Source organism: Schistocerca piceifrons, chromosome X (genome assembly GCF_021461385.2).
Source record: "Schistocerca piceifrons isolate TAMUIC-IGC-003096 chromosome X, iqSchPice1.1, whole genome shotgun sequence".
NCBI lineage: Eukaryota > Metazoa > Arthropoda > Insecta > Orthoptera > Acrididae > Schistocerca > Schistocerca piceifrons.
In genome coordinates, this window is record NC_060149.1 from 713,424,859 (window position 1) to 713,441,811 (window position 16,953).

Here is a 16,953-nt window from a genome sequence, read left to right on the forward strand (position 1 = left end):
GCTTTCTTTGGGATTGGAATTATTATATTCTTCTTGAAGTCTGAGGGTATTTCGCCTGTCTCATACATCGTGCTCACCAGATGGGAGAGTTTTGTCATGACTGGCTCTCCCGAGGCCATCAGTAGTTCTAATGGAATGTTGTCTACTCCCGGGGCCTTGTTTCGACTCAGGTCTTTCAGTGCTCTGTCAAACTCTTCACGCAGTATCTTATCTCCCATTTCGTCTTCATCTACATCCTCTTCCATTTCCATAATGTAAGGGATAGTGTAAGTCTTTCTTTTTTCTGATATTATAATCATGAATGTCACTGTTGTTTTTAAACTGGTCCATGTTGTTGAGAACAAATTTCATTAGCGAGTAAATGTACCGTGAGGCTGTTGTAAGAATCCCCAATCTTTTAAAAAGATGCCTACAAGATGTGCGACTATGAACCCCACACATTATTCTAATCACTTTCTTTTGAGCAGTGAATAATTTTTGTCTACTTGTTGAGTTATTCCAAAATATTATTCCGTATGACATCAGAGAGTGAAAGTATGCAAAGTATGTTAGCTTACTAATTTCTATACCTTAGAAATGGGCAATTATTCTGATTGCAAAAGTTGCTCAACCTAGTCACTTTAGAAGATCCAAAATATGAATTTTCTAATTAAGATTCTCATCTATGTGTACACCCAAAAACTTAGTATGTTCTACCCTGTCTACTGACTTCTGTTGATGTGCTGCTATATTTATTGAAGGGACTGTACTTTTTGCAGCAGAAATTTGGATGTACTGTGTTTTTTCAAAGATTAGACCAAGCCCATTTGCAAAAAAACAATTAATGACTTTTCCAAAGATCTTATTTGCATCATTTTCAATTGAAGGCTGTATTGCAGTAGGCACTTACCTGGCGGGGGTTAAGCAGGTATTGAAATTTATGGAGCATTCGTTCGCCTTGTCGTCCTCCAGATTTGGGATTTACAAAGACCACCAACGGACACGTGTTCGTTGGCGGCATTATCTGGAAGGACATTGGCGGGTACGCTCCTTCTGCGTGTTGGTAGTGGCCCATTGCGGTCGTGGTGGTCGTGGTGGTCATGGTGGTCATGGTGGTCGTGGTGGTCATGGTGGTCGTCGCAGTCATTATTGTTGCTGGGTGTGGTACTGGTTCGGCTGACACCGACTGGACCTGTAACAAGAGCGTTTCCAATCACAGCGCACGGATCACCCGTAGCCCTAGTACAATAAAGGTGACAAAAGACATCAGGATGATTTCTTGGCCTATTTAAAATTTATTTGTGGCCTCATATGAGCAGTTTTGATCGAAGAGGGGAGGAAGTGTCGTGGGGTTCATGACCTTCAATCCCCCCTCACCTCAAAAAACACTTTACTCTAGGTGTTTATGTCTTTAAAAATATCCACTTTAAAATTTTTCGATCTGAGAAAGTATTATAAAGGCTAGAGCCTGAACCAAATCCTTGGAAACCAGCAGTCAGTATTGTACATCTCCGCGACAAAGATCCCAACTACAAGTTAAACGTCCCATGGCTGAGAACTCGTCTCAGTTACACCTCTATCCCTAAATAGGTCCCTAAATTCCTCGGGGATTCTTGATAGCAGTCTGAAATTCCCGGAGAAATGCGACAATGTCAGAATCAAGGTCGCAGCACGACACAATATCTTAAGTAAATTCTACGGCATAAGTTGGGGAGCAAGCTCAGATGTGCTTCGAACGTCCGCTTTAGCCTTGTGTTACTCAGCAGGGGAATTGCTCCCCCTCTATGGCACCAATCTTGCCACACGAGAAGTGTTCACATTGCTCTTCGCCAAACTTGCAGCCAGGTGACAGGACGCTTGATACCAGCTAAGATCGACCCAGGATAATGGCAGCCAAACCCGAAAGAAGCAATGTCAGAACTGCTGACAGACCTCCACTTTGTGGAACCGATGACCTTTGCAGTTTGGTCCTTTTAATCTTTAAACCAACCAACATCCACTTTGTAGGCATGAGCCTGATGCTCAACTTCTTCGGAGCAGGAAAACCTTTATCTCTAGTGCCTCTCGGATATGTCTGAAAAAACGGACACGATACATATAAAATAAGTGCATATATGCACCTTGATAGCAAAATGATGTCCTCTGTGCAGATGCACTCACTCGCCCGAATCCTTGCGGGACTCATCTGAACAGCTGCTAGGAAATAGGGGATAATGGACGGACGATAATACAGCTCAAGTGTGCGGAATGTGGAGATTTGTGCTCGACCGGAGGTGTGCTGGTTAAGGCAACCGTTCTAGAGAAGTGAATCATCCGGGTTCGAATCCCAGTCCAGCATGACTTTTCACATGTCTTCGTTGCATTTAATATAATTCTCGTGTGCAGCTGAGATCCGAAAATTTTTCTTTCATCTAGTTCATTTCTCGTGCTGTGAAATGCAAGGCAGTACAACAGCACTTAAAGTAAAAGCAACAAGTTATCATTTGCAGCAGTATATTGCAGAATTTAAGGATAATTTTAGTTCATATGGACATGTCCTGTTCTGATAATCATGTGGGAAGGTAATACGGCTGAACAGCGATTTAAAGTTACACTACCCCTTGGAAGGGGAAGACACGCCTGAGGATAAGACAACTCTAATTACTGATGCAGTTCCGGGCTCTTTCTAGGACCTGATAGATTTTCAGTTTATTGAGAAGATTTATGTAGGCCATTTATGTCAACTGACGCCTCTTTATAAGGTAAATAATCTAGTGTTAAGAAAGTTTTTCCCCAGATATTCAAATCTTGACAGTCCTGAAAAGAGAACGTTAGGAAAACGTAATTTCCAAGGTGCTACAAAAAAAAAATTAACAACAAATTCGTTCCGATTTTGAAAATCACATAATCTGGTTTATGTTAGACGAAACTTAAGATCCTACTAGCAGGAAAGTTGCAAATGTCATTGTTGGGGTATTACACAATGATGAAAGACATCGAGAAGTTTATCTGTTAACTAGCCAAGAAATGATTACTCCAGTAGAGTTGCAAAATTATTTACTGAAGCAAAACAAATTTTGTTGAAAATTGTTGAGAAGTTTGAAAATGTTTTTCTGTTAAAAACAGATGATGTATCATATATGGAGAACGCAGCTGGAAGTTTTGTTGTGGGTTATCGTAAAATTATCCATGTTACATGGGTTAGGCATGGTTTACACGGACAATGTGAAGACATTAGAGCAGTATATCAAATGTGGATAAACTAATTTCTGATGGGAAAAGAGTATTAATTAAGTTGCCGAGAAGAATGCGCGTATTCAAGACTAAAAATCCTGAAGTACTGCCACCCACCTAAATAATAACGTGGAGGGGAACTTGGCTCGCTGCAGTCCTGTATTAGGCAGAAATCTTTGATGGTTTTGCCTCAGTAGTTACTGTACTGGACAGAGATGCAACTTCAGTTGGCTTCCTTCAGGAAATGTTGAAGAGACAGTGTTACAAAGCGACTTGGTGTTTATATCTGCTAACTTGTGTTTCCCTAACAGCACAATTGAATACTTGAAAAGGAAGGGATCCTGCTCTAGGAACAGATCAGCATGTTCATGACTTCGAACGAAAACTTACAAATCTTAGTGGATTTACATCACAAACATGCCAAAATAAATGCAGACGTATGTCTGAAAACAAAAGTGGCCTTCAAACTTTGTGCAAAATTTAAAATGTATTAGAAGGCCCTTGAGAAGGAGGTATCGATGTGAGTGTGAGCGGCGTGTCCTGCTATAAATTTGGAAGATGCTCATTTCGTCAGTATAAGGCAGTGTTTCGGGATAATCGTCAGCCATTTGTGATGGACATCTCGAGGTTCATTCACAATGTGCATTTTAATTCTTCAGCAATCAGTGAGGAAAAGCATAAATTGCGTTCATGAGTACTGCATATTGTTCACGTTCACATAAAATATGTTGAAATATAATAAAATACTTTACTATTCTCTCCCATATTTGAAGTTGTTTTAAAAAATAAAAAAGCAATAATTTCCTAATTTTTAGATATTAAAAACCCAACCCTAGTATCAGTAGGTCCTGTTGTTGTAGGGGACCTATTTCCAGATGGGTAGCCGTCACCGTTTGTTACTCTACATTTTAATCCATATCGCTGATGGACGTAACAATGGTTATTTCTTTTCAAAAAGGCAAGATTGTCAGTTTTCCGCGGGTGAATATATTTCTGAGCGAAGTTTTGGCGCGTGGAACGGAGCAGCGTCAAGAAACTTAAAAAGAAAACGTGCCGTCCCTGTCAGTCCACTGATTTCCCCGGGGAGAACGATTTATAGTACCCCCAGCACTGTGCTCCTTCCGCATCGTGAACACTCTGTGACGTACCACCCCTTTACTTGCGCACCTAAATGACGATATTCACTTTAGCTTCCTCCAGCACCACCCAGAAACGCCTCTTACAGAATTTAATTTGGTCGCTAGCGTCACTATAAAAATGTTCCGTGAGAGAAGAGTAATTTTCTACGCCTGGAACGTCAGTCCTCCCTGACTGCTTGGAAGGCTCAGCATCCGTTCGTAAGATCGACTAACAGTAGCGATGTCAACGCTAGAAGATTGGCAGTTGCTGCATATTATAAACTAAATTCCCCGCCCCGTTTTTCTGTCTGTATGTGTAGGCTAATCACAGGAAATACTGCATATATTCTGATAGGGTTTTCATTAATACATAGACTGACTAACGATAAGGTATCTGTATATAGGGTAATTCAGGTGCCCCTACTGCTGTCTTTCTATGCAGTCCGCATTGCTGTAGCTGGCCTTCATAAACCGCGCGCGAGATTTTCATATTCTCTTGCTCGGTATGCGCGAACTATTAGTGCTACAGAAAAATTACTGAGTGAGACCCTTTTGTAGGAAATTTAACATAGTGAAATTTTGTTCTGGGATAAGTTTTCGCTGGAGGCCGTAATTTTCGAGTTATTCAATATATATAACGGAGAAAGTGCCGTTCAAACGCAACCCTAGCGTAAAGTTTACAAAAGCCGTTTTCGTTCATTACCCTCACAGGCACGTTTAAATTACTAACGTTAACGAAGTAGCCGACTATGCTGGATGGCGTAATAGCCCAGTCAATAGAGACCAAAAAAGATCGAATATCGGAAATAGTTCCCGTTGTCAGAAATTTTTGTACAGTGGTAGGAGGGAGTGCCATGAATAACAGATTAGAAATCCTGACTGAGTAACTCGAAAACCGTGGCCTCCAGCGAAAACATATCCCTGTACAAAATTTAACTACATTAAATTTTCTACAAAAACGTACTGCTTATTTTTTTATGTAGGACTAATAGTTTGCCTATGGCGTGCGAGAGAATATGAAAATGTCGCACGTGCTTTATGAAGTCCAGCTATGACATTGCGAGTAGCATCAAAAGGCAGCAGTAGGAGCAGCTGAATCGCTCTCTAAAATTTATTTCCACTACGCCAGACTAGTTGTGCGGCTGTACATACTTAGAGCCACTTGGGCGAAGCAGGGGATGGTCGGTAGTAATAAATAAAGTTAGATGAAAATCTCTGCTGTTCAATTATATCTACCACGTACAGGCGTTATGGCGCACACTGTAAATACGGCGATAATGCAAAATATCTGTGAAATTTTCAAAGAGGTAGAGACAAGCTACTAAGGACGACACGTCCATCTGAATTGAAAGTGAAGCTTCGTTAATTATCTTCCGTAATTATTGTCTCCATACTTTCGTACACTTTGAAACTTAAGTTTTAGCTTGGCGTCAGTGACCTTCTTACAAAAGTCGAATCCCTCCTAGAACAGAAAACTACGTTTCCTCCAGTTTTATACTGAGCTGAATTTATTTCTCCTACTCGTATATAAACCACAGTGAAATAGTTTTATACTGAGCTGAATTTATTTCTCCCACTCGTATATAAACCACAGTGAAATACCATTCGGCTCTTTACCTTTCATTACGAACCCCGCGTCTCTCCGCTTTCCACTGTTCCAGGTAGAGCTCGCAACCTCTTCCACTTGCTAGAGTTGAGAGTAAACAAATGGAAACAGAAGGAAAATACACAGCGGTCATAATATGTGTTGTAACCTGCATAAATTATTTTGTATTATGATGTATTTATTCTGGGTTCTACATCTAAATCTCAACTACGTGATTACTCTTCTATTCACACTAAAGTGCCTGGCAGAGGGTTCAATGAACCACCTTTAAGCTGTCTCTCTACCGTTCCACTCTCGAACGGCGCGTGATGATCATTTCTCCCTATGCGAGGGGGGGGGGGGGGGGGGTGCCAACATAATGTTTACGCAATCGGAGGAGAAAACTGGTGATTGAAATTTTGTTTTAATGATTGCCAGTCCAATTCATGTGTCACGTCTGTGACACTATCTCCCCTACTTCGAGATATTATAAAATTCGCTGCCCTTTTCGATGTCATCCGTCAGTCCCATCTGATGCGGATCCCACACCGCACAGCAATACACCAGGATAGGGCGGACAAGCGTGTTGTAAGCACTCTCTTTAGCAGACCTGTTGCACCTCCTAAGTGTTCTGCCAATGAATCGCAGTCTTTGGCTGGCTCTACCCACAACATTATCTATGTGATCGTTCCAATTTAAGGTATTTATAATTGTAATCCCTAAGTATTTAGTTGAATTTACAGCCTTCAGATTTGTGTGACTTACCGAGTAATCGAAATTTAGCGGATTTCTTTTAGTACTCATGTGAATAACTTCACACTTTTCTTTATTGAGGGTCAATTTCCAGTTTTTGCACCGTACAGATGTCTTATTTAAATCATTTTGCAATTCGTTTTGGTCATCTGATGACTTTACAAGACGGCAAATGACAGCATCATCTGTAAACAATCTAAGATGGCTACTGAGATTGTCTCCTACGTCGTTAATGTAAATCAGGAACAATAGAGGGCTTATAATACTAGCCTGAGAAACGCCGGATATTATTTCTGTTTTACTCGATGACTTTCCGTCTATTACTGCGAACTGTGATCTTTCTGACAGGAAATCATGAATCCAGTCGCACAACTTAGGTGATATTCCATAGGCACGCAGTTTGATTAGAAGACGCTTGTGATGAATGGTGTCGAAAGCCTTCAGGAAATCTAAAATGTCGTTAGGGAAATTTAAGAAAAGCAATATCATTGGAAGAGAGTACAGACCTGGATAGGAACACTGTTTCTGGACGCAAGTGTGACGTCAGAGCAGAGTGAGCAGGAGGCTCAAGAGTGAACGCACGCAAGTAGCGTGCACTTTCGAGCCTATGTGAGAAGCAGTTTTTACTAGAGAGGCACCAATAGAAGAGCATGACCAGTGTCGACAGATGTAAGAGGCTCCAACAACATCAAGATCTTGCCTTATAATTCGTCATTGCGAATCAAGGCGTGGCCGCAATGTTACAAGGAGTAATGGGAGCATTGTAGATGCTCAACGTCTGTAACGAACTGTAGGAGTGTTTTCTTTCGTTCACACTAGTTACTAGTTACCCATTGAAATTTTCAGTGAATTTTGTTTCAATAATACGTGCTGTATGTAAAAACTGTAGGTACCTGATCTTTTATCCTCAGACATTGTCACCTACTTGGAGTCCCATTCCTTTCCAATTATTGAGTACCCGAGTGTCAATGTTCAGATAGCTAAAAGAAAAGTATTAAAAGACTGTCATTACTAGTTTTGTTTGTCTGTTAAAAAGATAATGAGAGTAATTAATAATGAAGCCTCAAAAAGTTATCAGTGTTGTTCAATAACATTTAGAGACAAAGTCATTCTTGCTCATTGACTAAAGACAAAGTAAAGTAAAATAATTAAAATTAAAGTAATTTTAGTAATCTGCAGCTAAACAAAAGAAAAATTAAGTTTAAATATTTCATATTTGTGTGTGTTGTAATAATGCCATTATGTGCTGACATAGTTCGTATTTTGGCGTAGTTAATCTGTTGGAAGCCAATAGTTGCTCATTTATTCCATGAATGTTCGTAGTAATTACAGTCTATTCAAAGCACGTAGTTCCATGTCCAGGACTCTAATGCACGTTAGTAAACGTTGGTTTGATGTTACGTATATTATTATCGTAACAAAAGAGCTACCTCCAGTCAATAACCATATTTTCCAGATTAACAGAACTGAGTGTTTACCATAGCTTTCTTTGTTCGTTATTATTTCGTAACGTATTGTGTAGTCAGAAATGTCTGTTGCCACACGTACAGCCACGCGGTTACGTATTCATTGCTGTCCACATTATTGATCAGATATTGGAAAGGCAGTGCCGAGTTGGGGTGGTGACCGTATTAATCAATTTCTGCATTTTTCAACTAGATTTGTTGTGTACTCTTTGTAATCGTGTTTTACGTGAGTAATGTCACTGTTTAAATATTAAACCACGCCCAAATAAGTAGAAAGTGTAGGAGTAGAATTGGTCGCTCATTAGAATAACCTGCTGTATACTTCTCTTCACTAAACGGTCAAAGTTTTTTGAAGATGATAGCCTTTTCCATAATAAAATTCATTAGGCATACTCGATTTGGGTCCTATTATCGTATTAACCGATTAACAAGGAGGGGATGGTACAAGGTCCTTTCATTTTGTTACAGTGATACACATTAAAAGAACTGTCATTCATTATACGAAGGGGAATTTTGTTCACATCTTTCTGCAGTTCCTTACGTTGGTCCAACGGCGACATTTTCCTGTAGACAAAAACATCGGCGGGAAGGTTATTATAGTGCTGTCGACCCTACCGGATAAATCGTGCTGAGAACAGTACTGGTAGTATTACGCTTACTTGGAGCACATCCGAACTAAGTTCGTTGTCCAGTATAAAGTACTATATACGTAAATTATTCGAGACATTATCGTATCGTAGTTATTAGACTACGGTCACACTGGCACCGACATCGGTAGATTCCGATGACGGTCGAGCGTTTGAAATCAGTATGCCATCCCGTGAGCGGTCACAGTGCAGTAGATGTCATAATGAGAACGTGCAGATTTCGGACGACAATCGGTCAAACTGATAACAGTCTGTTGCCTTCGGTAGAATCGGCTGACGTTCTCACATACGAAATATGGACTGTGAGAAACTGATAAGTTTAATTCAAGGCAAAGCATTTTGTGGAATCCTGAGGATGAAAGATATCATACTCGGGATACTGTTCGAAATCTATGGATCGATATCGCAGCTTTATTGGAAGCCACAAGCAGGTAAAATTTTATCGGAAATTTTAAACTTAAATTATAGCCTCAAAAAATAATTTTTTGAAGTGACAAGGGTAGTGTATCTTATGCTTAAAGCTAGAGAAATCAATCCTTTTTGGATTATGGTTGGAGGCCAGTTTAGCTATCCACGAATTGTCACTGCTGCCACCGGAAATTGTAGGCCTAATTACAACTCTAAAAAATAGCTTTTACAAGTGTGATACGTGGTGTACTTTATCTTAAAGGTTACTGTATGGAGTCTTTTTTGGGTTATGGTACGTGGCCATTAGCTCACTATGAATTATTATTTCCGGTTACTGGAGTTTTTATGCTAGTAGTTTGTCCTTCAAACGTACGCTGGATGACTGTCATTGAAGGCTAATTGACTTATATGTCTGCTTTGCTGAACTTATTTTAAGTTGTGCAGAATGTTTATAATACCGTTTTTCAATGTCATCACGAATCATCTTAAGTTCGTATGTACAATAGAACCTTTCTCCCTTCAGCTAATAGGTTTGTAAAACATGCCTGGTTATTCCAGTAACAGAGGAAAGAGTGCAGAATACTCGCCACGGTCATTCGAGATAGATACAGCTCATTCACGTGCATTCGGCGTCTTTTTAATAGCAAAAGCCGCAAGGCAACACTCGCGTCCAAGCATAGAAGCGTCGTAGTATCCAGTCCACATTGGGAGTTCAATTCTAACCTACGTACTTGATACATAGAATAGATGCTAACCTAACCTAACCATACCTCATCAACCCCACCAAAAACTGACGAAGGAGATCGGTTGCACTGCGATCAAGCTGTCAGCTGATGTTACGGGGCGATCTTTGTCGACGGCATCTGACGATCGTTGTCGGTGAGACTGTGAAGGCAACTTAAGTCGACATTGTCATGCAGTGTCGAACACTTTTAATAAATATGAGAATACGGTATTTACCTGTATCTGAAAACTGTGTTTCACTCGAATGGTATTTCCCTGAATACGTGTCGACTGTCTGCGAGAAGGTTCTTGATCCCCACGAATGTGCCAAATATGGAGTAGCACCAGACTACCGTTAGCGATATTGGTCTATAGTTCGGCGCATTAGTTTTTTGAATGTCCTTTAAAAAACAGGAGTGCCCCGAGCTCTTTCGAGTGATCTATGAATATTGACATTTCTTCGACGATAAAACGGTTCACGGCATGTGGCTTTCTTTGAGAGAACTAAAAGTCTACATGAAATGCTGTGGCAGCAACACGAGTTGCCGCCACGAGCTCGCGAACTACAGCGCCCATATGAAGATAGGGACTTGGAACTGAAGCGGGAATGACAGATGATGTTTGCGATCGGCGCGTGAAATATCGTCAGCGCCACAGGGCTCGAACTGGTGGGACAGGTGCAGTCATGTGACTTCAGCGAGAAGGGGATGAGCTCAAACTCGTTTGCAGGCACGTGGCAACGGCTTCGGCTAGGGTTGCCAACTATGTCTTGAAAAAATCTGGAGGTGAAATAACAAATCAAAGAAATTCAAATACTGTTTATTTAAAAACATATGGATTAGCAACAATAAAATCTCAAAATTTCGTTAGTGGACATCTGTATTTCGAATTTGACATGGCTTCATTTAGCCGATTGCGACTTTTTGACCTCAATTTGTTAACAATGTAAAATGTAAACAAATTGACTGCAAAGAACAGTAGGATCTGAGTGTTTCTTTGAAAGTGTCAGTAAATGAGGATAAATTGTGCGATGATTACGGAACGCTGCGAGAAGTTAGTGTAGTTATGGCAAGTAAAACGCAGAGGATAGTTCTACGCTGGGTAATTTTTTTGAAAAATGTAAATATGACTCTAGAATAGAAATTAAAAGAAGACCCTCAATTTCGCTTCACCGATCCCCATCGCAAACGCCGCCGCTGATTGTGTGTGTGGTTGGAACCTTCTGATTCGTCGAATGTTTAATACCGAAACGTACAAATACAGCCTGAAATAAAGACACACCACGAAGGAATATCCGTAAGGGTCGGAAATCGGTAGATGTGATGTACATGTATAGACAAACAAATGATTACAATTTCAGAAAAATTTAATGATTTTGTCAAGAGAAAGAGCTTCACAAATTGAACGATACAATAACGCGTTGGTCCACCTCTGGACCTCATGCGAGCAGTTGTTCCCTAATATCGGTTTGCTACAGAATCCTTGAACATATTTCCAGGTCGAATGTAATAAATTTTCTTGAGACCTAGTAGCTTATGTCCTTGAATCTGCACGGTTTTAGAAAGCATCGCTCATGCGAAACTTAGATTGCCTTTTCTGACATGATATTAATAGTGTCTTGCTTGACAATGTCCAGTCACGTCGTTTAAATATCTGGGCGTATCGTTGCAAAGCGATATGAAAAAAGTGTTCAGATGTGTGTGAGTTCTTAAGGGACCAAACTGCAGAGGTCACCGGTCCCTAGACTTAAACACTACTTAAACTAACCTATGCTAACAACAACACACACACACCCATGGCCGAGGGAGGACTCGAACCTCCGGCGGGAGGGGCCGCGCAGTCAGTGACATGGCGCCTGTAACTGGGCGGCCACTCCGCTCGGCAAAGCGATATGAAATGGAACGAGCATGTACTACAAAAGCAGAATGAGCGACTTTGGTGTTTTGTGAGAATTTTAGGAAAGTGTGCTCATCTGTCTGTAAAGGAGACCGCATATAGGACGCTAGTACGACGTATTCTTGAGTACCGCTCGAGTATTCGGGAACTGTACCAGATCGGATTAAAGGAAGACATCGAAGCAATTCAGAGGCGGGCTGTTAGATTTGTTAGCGGTAACTTCGAACAACACGCAAGTGTTACGCCGATGCTTCGGGAATTCAAATGGGAATCCCTGGAGGGAAGGCGACATTCTTTTCGAAGAACACAATTGAGAATATTTAGAGAACCGGTATTTGAAGCTGACTGCAGAACGATTCTGTTGCCTCCACGATACACTACGGGTAAACCCCGAATATAAGACACGAGAAATTAGGGCTGCCACGGAGGCATATGGACAGTCGATTTTCCCTGGTTCTGTTTGCTGGTGGAACAGGAAATGGTACGGGGTACACTACGCCACGTGCCGTAATGTGGATTGCGGAGTATCGATGAAGATGTAGATGTTTATTCGGCGTGCCATTGAATGGTTAGTGTTGTTGGATGTCCTCCTGAGGCTAATGATATACATTTGGCGCGTTAAATGGGCAGAATCTCAAGATGGTTGCAGGGCCCTGCCCACAATGCTCCAAGTGTTCTCAAATGGGAAGAGACCCGGCGAGCTTTCTGGCCAAGGCAGGGATTGACAAGCATGAAGACAAGCAGAATAAACTGTTGTCGTGTGCGGGCTGTCAATACCTTGCTGAAATGTAAGCCCAGGATGGGTTGCCATGAAGGGCAACCAAATGGGGCGTAGAATATCATCGGGACTCATCACTGAAGAAAATTCTACTCCAGTCAATAAGATTCCAGGCCGAATGTGCGTGAGACCACTGCAAACGGGATTGCTGGTGTACAAAGGTCAATGGTAGTCGGCGCGAGGGGCGCCGTGAGCTCTGTCCCTTTTCTGTGAGCCTGCGATCCACCTTTTAATGGTCCCTGTCGCCAGTGAGGCACCAGCTGCACATCGGATTGATGAGAAAGATGAATCCGGAGCTCTGAGTGCTCCTCTGACTATTGCTCCTTCCTCACGTTCTAATGTCTCTCTAGGTCGACCGTTTCCATCTTGATACTGAGTTCGGCTGTGGTTCACTCATTCCTGCCAACATCGTCGGGTAGTGGCATTGCTCCTCTTTCAGATGTCGAGCGATTCACCGATTACACCAACAGGCTTCTTTGAGCCAAACTACACGCCCTCTCTAAAATGCTAACATCTGCGTATGCCGTTAATGCGCCTGCCTGCAAAGCATAGTTACTATCCGACTGAGTGAAATTGGCAAAGACTTTACGTTCTGGTCGTCACAAAAATGCAAACGAGCTTGTCCTTCTCCATGACAACGCAAAGCCTCACACAAGTCTACGCAACAGAGAGGAGCTCACAAAATGTCATGGGACTGTTTTTCCTCATCCACCCTACAGCACGAATCTCGCACTTCCCGACTTCCATCTGTCTGGCCCAATGAAGGATGTACTGCGCAGGAAGAAGTGTGTGGGTGATGGGGAGTTTACTAGCGCAGCAAGACGTTGGCTCCGACGTCTACCAGTAGACAGATACCGTGCGGGTTCACAGGCCCCCCAAGTAAGGTTCTGTAAGACCATCACATTGAACGGAGATTATCTTGAAAAATAGGATTTCTAGCCAAAATTTTACGAAAAATCGACGCAAATCCACGTCGAGATCTTTTAGTCTAGTCGTTTTCGTGGTAGGTTTTTTTAAGCTAGAAACTGTGAAACACTTCACTGCTGATGTGGCGAGAATTTCACATTTCCTCCGTCTTTGTAAAAGGGAATTTCAAAATTTGAGGAACTTGCCCCTTGTTTTCTTATTCGTTTATCTTCATGCTATTTGTTTACGTAATACACTGCGCTTCATATTTTGTAATGAAGTCGGACAAAATATCCTGTTTCTTACATTAAGTGATATAATTAGATGTAGTGAAATGAACTTTGCATGAAAACACTTTTCAAAACATTGTGCTTCATCTTACGATAACTTAATGGATCATATGTACAGGGTGATTGCGTGATGATACTGAAAACTCTCATGGATGGTGGAAAATGGTAAATATATCAATTTGAGGTAAGGGATCCTAGTCCGGAAACGATGGAGTCGAAAGTTACAAGTGAAAATCGTTCTGATATCTCCGACAGTTGTATATATGTACCTGCAAAGATTGTTGTGTAGTCAACTTTCAGAAGTGGTAGTGTGGATCAAAAACAGAAAAACACATCTAATAAATAAGAGCTCTATAGCTTAAGAGCTATGAGCACTTATTCATCTTAGATACTGCGAAACATGTCTTTTCTACTGAACAATTGCCCGTAGCTATTAAGGCATGTATTTTAAAGCGCATGTTTGTTTGCTTAATACTACTACCTCCAGAACTACGGAAAGTAAAGAGCTTGCAGTAGAAGAGATGTGATTCATAGTATCGAAGATGAACACGTATTCAAACCTCTTATTGAAAGTGTTTTAGAGCCCATGTTTACTCAACAGTTTTTCTTGTTTTAGTCCATACTACCAGTAGTATATGAAATCCAATTCTGAGACAAAGGTCCCATTGTCCTCCTTAAGTAAACAAACAAGCCACTTGAACTAGCTTAATTTAATGGTCCTTATTATAAACAAACTTTTCACTTGGGTGCATGTTTTGTTTGGTTACGCCATAATTAAGGTCAATAACTGTAATGACAATGGGAATTAATGGTCAAGTAACGTCATGATAATTATCCTAATTCATAGTCAAGATGGCTTCATGTTTCTCACGTGTTCAGTTGTTTTAGCGTAACGTGATAACAGTCGTATTTATTGCTAGTGATTTATGACCCCAAAAAAATGATGACGCCCCCACTGTGCTTCTATTGGTCGTTCCCCACCGCGCCCAGCACCACTGTCGCCAGCACGGCTCCTTAGCGTCAGACCGAGGCCGTCATTTCTACTCTGGACCTCGTTGGAGCTACAGCAACAGCTACAGCAGTAAATTTCCAGCACAGCGTAGCACCCAGCAGTATTGATCTAGTTTTAGCGAATGTTCGGCACCATACGCTATGTCCTGCAACATGTGGCGCTATTTACTGTTTTGGGCCTAATTTTTGCCAATTTTTTAAGAAAATGCACATTTCATTGCAAATTGATTGATCTCCGCACACTTTTTGAGAAGATACACATAAGCATGGGCTTCGTTGCTGTTTATCCCCCCCCCCCTACTTTTTAGAAAGATACACGTAAATACTGGTTCCGTGACTAATTCTACCGATGTTTTAAGACAGCACACGTAACTATGGGTCTCACTGCTATTTTACGAATCTTCTGAAACAAACGTAAAAGTCGTAGATGTTTAACTCACCCCAACATATGACACTATTGACAGTCTTTAGGCAAATTTTGGCCGCGCTCGGTAGCCGGGTGGTCTTGGGCGCCTTGCCACGGTTTGCGCGGTTCCCCCCGTCGGAGGTTCGAGTCCTCCCTCGAGCATGGGTTTGTGTGTTGTCCTTAGCGAAAGTTAGTTTAAGTTAGATTATGTAGTGTGTAAGCCTAGGGACGGATGACTTCAGCAGTTTGGTCCCATAGGAGCTTACCACAAATTTCCAATTTTCCTATGCAAATTTTATCGATGTCCGCCAGTATTTCGCAAATACCTATACATTTACCAATTTTTTAAGAAGACAGACGTAAAAATATTGCGGTAGTCTAACAAATTACACGACTGTTCAACGTTAAATAATTATTATTTAACAACAAAATTTTAGGGACGCAAACCACAGGGATAGAATGCGAATAACTGCTTGTTCTATGTTTAAACAAACACCACACAGTGCAGTGTCTCCCAAGCACACCGAAAGGGTACTATCGTGATGTGCTCCTTAACGCTTCTGCCGTACGTCTGAATATCTCGGTGCCTCAGACAGCGTTCACCTTTGTAGTGAGAGAGAGTTCCAAAACCAGCCCACATCACTGGACGCAAGGCAGGCTAGCACCTGCGACAGTGGGTCTCTGTACTCTTTAAGCGGCCGCGGTGGTCTAGCCGTTCTAGGCGCGCAGTCCGGAACCGCGCGACTGCTACGGTCGCAGGTTCGAATCCTGCCTCGGGCATGGATGTGTGTGATGTCCTTAGGTTAGTTAGGTTAAGTAGTTGTAAGTCTAATGGACTGATGACCTCAGATGTTAAGTCCCACAGTGCTCAGAGCCATACTCTTTAAGCAGCTCCCCTTCCCCCTCCCGCGTCCACCACCCACAGACGGCAGCCTACAGGCCAGCTGTAGAATCCAGCAGGAATGTTTCTTTAAACGAACTGTGGAAGGAATTACTAGCGGACATTAATACGACATACGTCTATTGGTAAAATCGCACGTCGTATTGACAAAGAAAAAAAAAACTGTGGCAGACAAGTCTGAGACGTGTGCGTGGGATCTACGATGCGCTGTAAGTGCTCCGTTTTTTTTCAAGACCCCTACATCCCACCAGCCTACGTATTCGAACGGTCTCCAGATACGAATTTGTATTCCTCCTAGTATAGTGTTGTGTGAACTGCTTTTCCGTTGCTGCCTACTAAAGTCATGATTTTCACTATTTCTGTATGCTTAATAGTTTGTTCCCTCGTCACTTGTACTTTCCTACGCTCATTTCCGTCGTCCTATCTCACTTTAACATGTGGTGTTCCTCTGCTGATCAGTTGATCATCATCATCATCATCATCATCATCATCAAAGCAACACCTTTCCTGCTCTAGATCTCCACAAAATGCTCAACTGTTTGCGGAAAACTCTTCACGACCCTCTACACTAATGATACAATGACATATTTCTCACAGAAGTGTCACGATCCAGTGGTAATCACATCTCTTTTTATTCGGCTCCTGCAGTGCAGTGCGTTAGTTTCCTGGTTTCTATACACTACTACGGAAGATTTTCGCATTTACTTCACACGTCACATACTATATCATCATTATGCTACTCAGATGTAGCAGATGAGGAAACACAACTACTTCATATCAATGATACTGCTGTAGCAAAGGCAACGTAGTGTTATGGTGTAAAGTCAGTGACGGCACGCCAGTCGGGAACGACAGAGAAGAGAAGGCTGTGAG

At 41.7% G+C, this 16,953-nt stretch overlaps 1 protein-coding gene across 2 annotated transcripts in view; it reads right to left on the reverse strand.

Annotated features, from left to right (window-relative positions):
• LOC124721987 (diacylglycerol kinase 1-like) overlaps positions 1-16,953 on the reverse strand; it is a 326,009-nt gene that overhangs the window by 171,133 nt on the left and 137,923 nt on the right. For both annotated transcript variants that reach the window (XM_047247159.1, XM_047247158.1), the window contains exon 10: positions 890-1,171. In XM_047247159.1, the coding sequence (XP_047103115.1) occupies positions 890-1,171 (282 nt within the window). The remainder of the gene's footprint in view (positions 1-889; positions 1,172-16,953) is intronic.